Source organism: Pungitius pungitius, chromosome 18 (assembly GCF_949316345.1).
Source record: "Pungitius pungitius chromosome 18, fPunPun2.1, whole genome shotgun sequence".
In the NCBI taxonomy this organism is placed as follows: domain Eukaryota; kingdom Metazoa; phylum Chordata; class Actinopteri; order Perciformes; family Gasterosteidae; genus Pungitius; species Pungitius pungitius.
In genome coordinates, this window is record NC_084917.1 from 6,503,354 (window position 1) to 6,512,184 (window position 8,831).

General features: G+C 45.0%; 1 protein-coding gene across 2 annotated transcripts; it reads left to right on the plus strand.

The window, feature by feature from the left end:
- Positions 1-271: 271 nt before the first annotated feature.
- Positions 272-7,369, plus strand: tbx3a (T-box transcription factor 3a). Of its 2 annotated transcripts, none has more exons than XM_037485375.2 (7): positions 272-1,417; positions 2,429-2,696; positions 3,209-3,355; positions 4,207-4,283; positions 4,792-4,949; positions 5,262-5,905; positions 6,887-7,369. In XM_037485375.2, exons 1-7 carry the CDS (start codon positions 1,026-1,028, stop codon positions 7,346-7,348), a joined length of 2,148 nt encoding a protein of 715 aa, XP_037341272.1. In that variant the 5' UTR covers positions 272-1,025; the 3' UTR covers positions 7,349-7,369. The 2 variants fall into 2 exon arrangements, with proteins under 2 accessions (XP_037341272.1, XP_037341271.1); XM_037485374.2 differs by having other exon boundaries at positions 2,429-2,711; positions 6,887-7,367.
- The last annotated feature ends 1,462 nt before the right edge of the window (positions 7,370-8,831 follow it).

Here is an 8,831-nt window from a genome sequence, read left to right on the forward strand (position 1 = left end):
ACTTCCGCAACGATGTTGACATATTCACACAACACCGAGCGGGACGCGGTGGCGTTTCACGGCAAAAAAAAAAACCCATTTACCAGTTTCCCCAAACACCTTTTTATAAGTCCGAAGTCTGCCCCCCCTCCCCCGCCTTCCCTTCCACCCGGAGCTGTTAAAACCACGCCCACGGCGCCACGCCATTGGTCCGAAAGCGTCAAAGAGCCAATCAAACGGAGCGCTGCCGCTCGTAACATGCAACCCATCCACACAATATGAAGCCCGATGGGCCACAGAGGCGCTAGGAAAATCACGGAGCTGGGACCTTACCACCTCTCTCTCTCACTCCCTTTCTCCCCCTCTCTCTCTCTCTCTCTCTCTCACTCACTCACTGGCCGTCAGCGGACTCCTTTCTCTGCACACGTCTTTCTCTGAAATGTGTGTGTGCGTGAAAGAGAGAGGAGGAATAAAGTGTGTGCGCGCGCGCGAGGGTGCATGTCCGGAGCAAGTAAAGGCAGGGGGATTATTCGGCGCTATCGAAATATTTCAACACGTCGCCCGTCGCTGCAGGACTGAAGCCAATAAGAAGGAACGCTTTTTAACGGGAATGCCGATATTGTAAACAGCAGCAGAAGAGAAAGAATGCACTGCAGTCAATTAAGTGACTCACCCAAGTTGGTTTAATTCGACTAATGTCCGCGAGCCAGCGAGACACGGAAAGGTGTCCGGTGCGCGTCGACCTCTGAAGAAAATCGGTCTCGCAGCACTTTTCCAGAATTATGGAGAACATTTTTACATTTCTGCCTCCAGACTTTTAAACATAACGCACCAAGAGACTTGAGAGATTCGCCGACAATTCGTGAAAAAGCGGTCATTTTTTTCTGCATAGCTGAAGTAGGAGTTTCCGAAGCTTTCCGACTTCAGATTCATTTTTTCATCTTTTTTTTTTTGTTGGTCTTCATCGAACTGCTGGTAAACAACAACAAAAAAGAACATCTCGTTTCGCATCAACCCAGTCGTCTCCAGTTGTTGCCTGCACTTGGATGAACTTCCTGATGAGAGATCCAGTCCTACAGGGATCGAGTATGGCATATCATCCGTTTTTACCTCACCGGGGTCCGGAATTTGCCATGAGCGCGATGCTGGGTCACCAGCCTCCTTTCTTCCCGGCCCTGGCGCTCCCTCACAGCGGCTCCCTGTCTCTGCCGGGCGCCCTGGGGAAGCCGATCATGGACCAGCTGATGGGAGCCGCGGAGAGCGGGCTCCACTTCTCGTCGCTGGGGCACCAGGCTGCCGCCGCCCACCTCAGGCCTCTGAAGACCCTGGAGCCCGAGGAGGAGGTGGAAGACGATCCGAAAGTTCACCTGGAAGCCAAGGAGCTCTGGGAACTCTTCCACAAGAGGGGCACCGAGATGGTGATCACCAAATCCGGAAGGTGAAGCAGATTTATTTTTGTGTGTTCATCACAAAAATGTCATATATTTCCTGACCTGCAGACACCTGTTGTGTTTATTGAAAACTAGTATTATTAGTAGTATTACTATTATATACATACATCGATATATAGACACGTATTAATACGCCACAGTAGGAGTTTACAGTCCCTTTCATGCAAATCTCTCAAGGCTCAGTCTAAGGTCAATTTAAACTTGGATGGCAGCGTGACTGGCTCACAGTGGTTATGTAAATATGGCATTTATTACACAATAATGTGTTTTCACCACAATATAATAGCATGTCCAAAAATAATCCCTGGATAGATAGAAATTTTATATTGACAAATAAAAAAGACAAAAGCTGGTGTGTGTAAATACGAGAGCTATGAGGCCATTGTTTACACACACGTATTCAACGTCGGTAACCAGCTAGTGTTTTGTTACATTAAAAAGAGGCCTGTGGCTGCTTGGTGAGTTATAGTAAGCTTCCAATTACCGTGTCTTGCACTTTCACCAATCTATACCGATTCCCTGAATCAAACATTTGTCTCTCTCGTAATCCCACTGGTCATTTTAAAAGACTCTGTAAAAACTTCCCAACGACCGATAAATTCCACTGAAATGTTGAGCTCTGATTTAAGTGTTCTCCTCATAATCAGAGTGACAGTATACAAAGATGGCTGCTGTAGACTGTGTGTCTGCAGGCCTTTCGAGGCATTCAAAATCAAGACAGCATGCAAACCGCGATGGCATGCTGTCTACAGGAGAAACCAACTACGGGCAGAACACCGTTTACTTCTTCATCGCGGGGCACTTTTTCGGCCGATCTATCGGAAACTTATCGGAAAAAAAACAGACTGAGACTCATTTGTCAAACTAACGCAAAACATTTTTTTAAAGAACTGATTCTATATTAGGTCAATGAAAAAAAAATATCTTTAAGATGTGTTAAATATTTTAAGCAGATTTCTATTCGCAAAGTACTCATCGGTTGTTTGCCTTTGTCACAGGCGGATGTTCCCCCCGTTCAAAGTGAGGTGCACTGGTCTGGACAAAAAGGCCAAATACATTCTCTTGATGGATATTGTTGCAGCCGACGACTGTAGATACAAATTTCATAACTCCCGCTGGATGGTGGCAGGGAAAGCCGACCCCGAAATGCCAAAGAGGATGTACATTCACCCGGACAGTCCGGCTACTGGTGAACAGTGGATGTCAAAAGTCGTCAATTTTCACAAACTCAAGCTGACAAATAACATCTCCGACAAGCATGGATTTGTAAGTTCAACTAATGTATGTCAATTTTTCTATTTACCAACTTACCCTTTTATCAGTAAAATGTCTACTTTGATTGTTTTAAATGTGTTTTGTTTGAAGCGACGCCATTCGTTTAATTAAGGTGTATTCTTCTGTGGAAGATATGACCAATATAGCACATTAATACAAAAATACAACTACATTGTGGTCATCATTACCTTGAAAAAATTGTATTTTGTAATAATATTGCAATTATTACGAAACATAATTAAGTCTATGCTGTACACCCCTGCATATTCAACCATTTTTACTAAACTGATTAAATATTTAACGATGAATAAATATATATATATATAATTTTTAAAAGTAAAATCACACGATTCAATTCCCTTTAAATGACATGGCTTCTTCGGTTCAAATAAGAGCATTTAAAGAATGTGCATGATGTGATGCAATGTGAATAAAGTGTGTACACCGTTGACTGATGCTAGAGTGACTTCAACGGTGCCATCTTTTATGATTGTGTGTTGCAGACCATTCTTAACTCGATGCACAAATATCAGCCTCGATTTCACATCGTGAGGGCCAACGATATTCTCAAACTCCCGTACAGTACCTTCAGGACTTACGTTTTTCCTGAAACGGATTTCATTGCGGTGACCGCTTATCAAAACGACAAGGTAAGGCGCAATTTATTGCTCACAGGCTCGGGGTTGTACCTGCATGTTTACTCAAACGCATGCGTGTCACCCTGCACCATTTTGTTGTCATCAAATATGAAAGACGTCATATCTGTTGGAGCCTGTGAGAGTGGAGTATCATGTAGTGTGTGCGTGTGGAGGGGTATGCGGGTCATGTGGGTATAAGTGACATATTCAGCAGCCTGTGGTGTGGAAGGTAATACGTCTGAGGAATTTTACAGTTCTACCTTTTTATTTAATCACGTGGAAAGGATTTGGCATAGACCCAGACTTTCTCTCTCTCTCTCTCTCTCTCTCTCTCTCTTTACGTGCGGGCGCGTGCACATGTATGTGTGTGTGTGTGCGTAAAACTGAAAGGGGTTGGGGTTTGAGAAATGAGACAAGAAGCCAACACTGTGCCGTTGATTGGAGAAAAAAAAAAAGAAAAGGACACATTTTGGTTGTGTCAGACTGAGCTGCATGATGACAGTTCATTCTCTCTGAGATACACAAATAATTAAAATCATATCCTCACGTCTATGATACTGTTGGGAAACAGCATGGGTAACACTGCCGGAAGTACTGTGGTAGTAAAGTTTGATACAAAAAAAGGCTGGAAAAAACGTGCCAATGTCAAGTGTGTGTATGTGTGTGTTTTCTTTACATGCTTTCGTGTTTGTTTTTTGAATCTGTGTTTTAACTGCACAATCAAAACTATTAGCATTGTGTCGCAAACTAGAACTCGCTTTGGGGCTTCACAATACATGGAAAATAAGATGCATTAATCGAGAATGCCACATGGAAATGAAATTCATTTCGTTGATATTTACGCATCATTTGTATTATTTCAGATAACCCAGCTGAAAATTGACCATAATCCCTTTGCTAAAGGATTCCGTGACACGGGCAACGGAAGACGGGAAAAGAGGTAAGAAAAGTGCATTGCGGAAAAAAGAATACAAAAAGCACTTCAGAAGTCTTTGGATTTATACACGGAGACAGGCGGGGATCTCGGTGGATTAAGCTCGCGTCAAAGCTTCCTCATTAACCCGCAGGGAGTGTGGCTCTTCACAGTTTCTAATCAAATAGCTTAATGGGCTTTAGGGCACCATCATTCTAAAAGAAACTGGAGCACTATGGTTGGATGTGGCTTTTAGCTACTTCCATTGCACTCACTAATAATTATTTTGCAATTATAAATGTAGCTTATCCCAACACGTGGTACGTTTTAAACGTAGATCGATGGATACATTTCTTAAATGACTATATAGCAACGCCACTGTAACGGATCCCATACACCTTCGCGTGTGGGTCGAGTCAGCTTCCTCATCACGAAGGTGCTTCGTTCAAACGAGCGTCCAGCCCACTCATCGGGCCGCTGGTACTGTCTGTGACCCCGGAGATGTGCTATAGTAAGCCCGGGTACTTGTGCGCAGGAAACAGCTGGCTCTTCAGTCCATGCGCTCGTACGAGGAGCATCAGAAAAAGGAGACCGGGGCTTCAGACGACTCCTCCGGGGAGCAGGCTTCCTTCAAGTGCTTCGGCCAGGCCTCATCCCCTGCCGTGTCTACCGCGGGCCCCCCGCACATGAAAGGTGAGTTGACGGACCCCACGAGCCAGTCACAGGTCGTCGGTCATTTCTATTGCGGCACGTTATTTTTGTGTTTGAAGAAGGGTCAACGGTAGGAATGGCTGGACAAAGTAAGACAGGCTACACTGATTCGTTTTATGAGGATAATTAAAACATGGAGACTCTACACGGAGACACTTTCAGTTACTACAAAGAAAATGAACTCCATTTGAAAATAAAAACTAATGCAATTCAACTGCAATTTGAACCCCCCCTTATTTCACCTGTTATCGAAAGAAAAGATTCTCATACATTTTTCTGCTCATTTTGGTGCAGATTTCTGCGACAGCGACGAGGAGAGCGACGACGAGAGCAAAGACGGTCACACCAAAGATGGCCCGGACTCAAGCAAGATTTCCACCACCACCAAGGACGGGAAGGATCACGAGGCGAGCCCCGCCAAGGGCCACCCTCTCAACGGCACTGACTCTAGCAGCAGGACCCGCGAAAGCGGTCCACGGACTGAGAAAAGCCAGGCAGACTCACGACAGAGCCCCGTCACCGTCATCTCCAGCACCACTCGCTCCGGAGAAGACCTCAAGAGTCCGAGCCTGGAGCATCCCAAAGCGGACGAGTGCAGGTCGATAAGCAAAGACGGTTTCATGCCTTTGACAGTTCAGACTGACAGCCCGCACATAGGCCACGGACACATGCCTAATTTTGGATTTCCATCGGGCCTCACGGGACAACAGTTTTTCAATCACATCGGGAGCGCGCATCCGTTTCTCTTGCACCCCGGTCAGTTCAACATGGGAGGCGCGTTCTCAAACATGGCCGCGGGCATGGGGCCCCTGTTGGCAGCCGTGTCCACGGGAGGCGTGAGCACCATGGACACCACTAGCATGGCATCGCCTTCGCAGAGCTTTACGGGAGCGCCAGGCCTGCCGTTTCATCTGCAGCAACATGTCTTGGCATCGCAGGTAAAACCTGTTTTCTTGGGCCTCGGCCTACTCTGCGCCCCTAGTGAACCACGTGTTGTAATGTACAGCAGACTGTTGGCCCTTTATGCCAGATATTTACATGTCTTTATTGGCCCATTCATCATGTCAATGCGCGTGTTTCTAAATCATACGTGTGTGTGTGTGTGAGAGAGAGAGAGAGAGAGAGAGAGAGAGGGAGCGTGTGTTTATTTTTGTTTTCCTGCCGAATGGGCTAACATTCAAAGTTGGGCAACTGCAATAGTTAAATAATCTATGAGAAACCAACTTTTTGTTCCCTCTGGGTATAGACGCCAACCGTCATTCATTAAGAAAAAAAGGGTTCTAAAGAAAGCGAGCACATTGGGACGACTGGGAGAACAATCCTCCTTTCATGATCTCATTAGTCTGTTTTAGGGCCATAACGGCGAGTATTTAAATGTAATAGTCAACTAAAGTTGTCTTTTTCCATTTCATGTCAACGTGTTTTAGTGGCACCCTGTTGCTTGCTTGCAGCCACAGACAATAGGATTTCTTTGTATTTGCATTACAAATTCTTGAGCACCAAAAGCTGTTTACATGCTGCGCGTTGAAGCTTTACTTCTCCATATTTTGTTATGACTTTATCTGTGAAAAGCCTATGTGAATGGAAGCATTGAAAAAAAAAAGACTCAGACTACGTCACGTTGGGCCTTTCTCAAGCCAAGTGTCGAGACGGCGTCTTAAGCAGTGCAACAAGTAAAGCCGCTTTAAGGAAAAATCAAAACATTTTCACGCATTTGCTTCTCGACATTAATCCGGAACATGCAGAGGAAAACATCATCATCATCATCCTCATCATCATCATAAATGTCCTCTGGTGTTATTTCACGTGCAGGCCTCTCTTTGTTTTGACTTTTGATTGCCTACACTGTGCGCACGTGCACAGAAAAGGTGTCGTATGATCCCCGTGGCTCACACTGCGCTTCTCCCTTGTCTCCGCAGGGCCTCGCCATGTCTCCGTTCGGAAGTTTGTTCCCTTACCCGTACACGTACATGGCCGCCGCGGCGGCAGCCTCCTCCGCCGCCGCGGCCTCCTCCGCGGCGCACCGGCACCCTTTCCTGAACGCGGTGCGCCCCCGACTCAGGTACAGCCCTTACTCCCTCCCCATGACGGTACCGGACAGCACCTTGCTCACCACCGCGATGCCCCCCATGGCCGGCGGCGGCGGGACCGAGCTGAAGGGAGACGGCGTCCTCCCGGCCAGCCCGCCGTCCGGGGTCACCTTGGATTCCACGTCGGAGGTGACCAGCCACTCGTCCTCCACCACCGTGTCCTCCGGCTCGGTCCCCATGTCGCCAAAGACTTGCCCGGAGAAAGACGCCGCGAACGAGCTGCAGAGCATCCAGCGGCTGGTCAGCGGGCTGGACTCGAGTCGGGACAGGGCGCGCAGCGGGTCTCCCTGAGAGGGGGGAGGAGGAGGAGGAGGGGGGGGGGGCGCTTTTTTTAAACACACCACCTGCTTCTCGTCTCATTGTTGTCATGAAAAGTGAAAGAAAAAAAATGCTGTTGGTGATGGAGAGATACACAGTTGGAGGACACCCTCGTAGATTCATGCAGGTTTATAAAAAAAAAAAAAAAAAAAACACGAACTGTTGGTCGTTTTAGTTTCTGAAATGCACTTTGGTTAACACGCATCTGATATGTATATTTTTTCTTCTTATTTGTTTGTTAATTTAAACAACACTTTTATCCTGTCATTTGAATACCGTACAAGTATTGAAACTGAAACGTTGGCATGGGTGTGACTTGCAGATTTAGGAGAAGTTGCTGCTGGGTCCCGTCTCTTAACTTTATTTCACACGAGGAGAAATGTGTTTTAATATGCACTCTGAATTGATTACTTATTTGAATTCACTACCGTTTAACCTACCTTATAAAGACTGCTGTATTTTGTTGTACACTATTAACTGATTGATTGGCCAAATGTTGCATGCCCCCTAAAACCCCAATGAATGTTATTTTAACACTAAAAATGGAAAGTATGAAAAATATTCAGTTATGGATATAATTAACACTATAATTAACACACTCCATTTAATTATTATTTTTGTCTTAATTAGGTTATCAATTGTAACACAATTTATTTTTTCTTCATGCCTTTTTTAAATCAGAACTTAGCCTTTGACATGACTGGTGCTCCGGGATGAGCTGTGGCCCAAGCATGCGGAATTCAGCCCAAATATCCAACAGGCAAAGGGAAGCAGAAATTTAGATATGAAAACAATAAAAAAGGTAGTATTGATTAAAAAGGTGTACATAGGGATATATAAAATATTTATGTAATTATTTCATATTGTTATTGCGTGTAAATACAACGGAGTAGTTTGTTTCTAGGATCTGTTCTTAATTTATTGTCGATATACCGGTGTAAAGATTGTTTGTGGGCTATTATCCCTTTGTTGCCATCTTCATTTATACCCATCTTAAAATATGGACTTTACTCCTCCCCAAATATCCATTGAGGTAGTTATTCACACTAATGTGCCATTGTATTTTTCATTTGTCGTCCCTGTGTGTGAAGTGCTACTGTTTAAAAACGAATGGAAAAGCGACAACGCACTGCACCAATGGCTTGGGAAAAATATATCTTTTTCTTTTCTTGAGAAGAGCAAAAGAAGCGTCGTGGAAGTGTGAAAAAAAAGTGGACTATTGTTTTCTGTCATTAAAAATACTTTGCGAACCGGATCGTACAAGTGCCGCATAATCGAAAATATGAAGGTCTTTATTTGTGTTTCTCAATGGGTTATGTTGTATTAGAGTTCTGTCTAGTGGACAACATCGACATCGTGTTCTTGAAAGTTTCAATAAAACATTGAAATGCCCTTTCGTTAGTGCGTCTCCCTCGCTTCAGATGAGAATTACAGAGATGGTCTTATGTCTAATCGG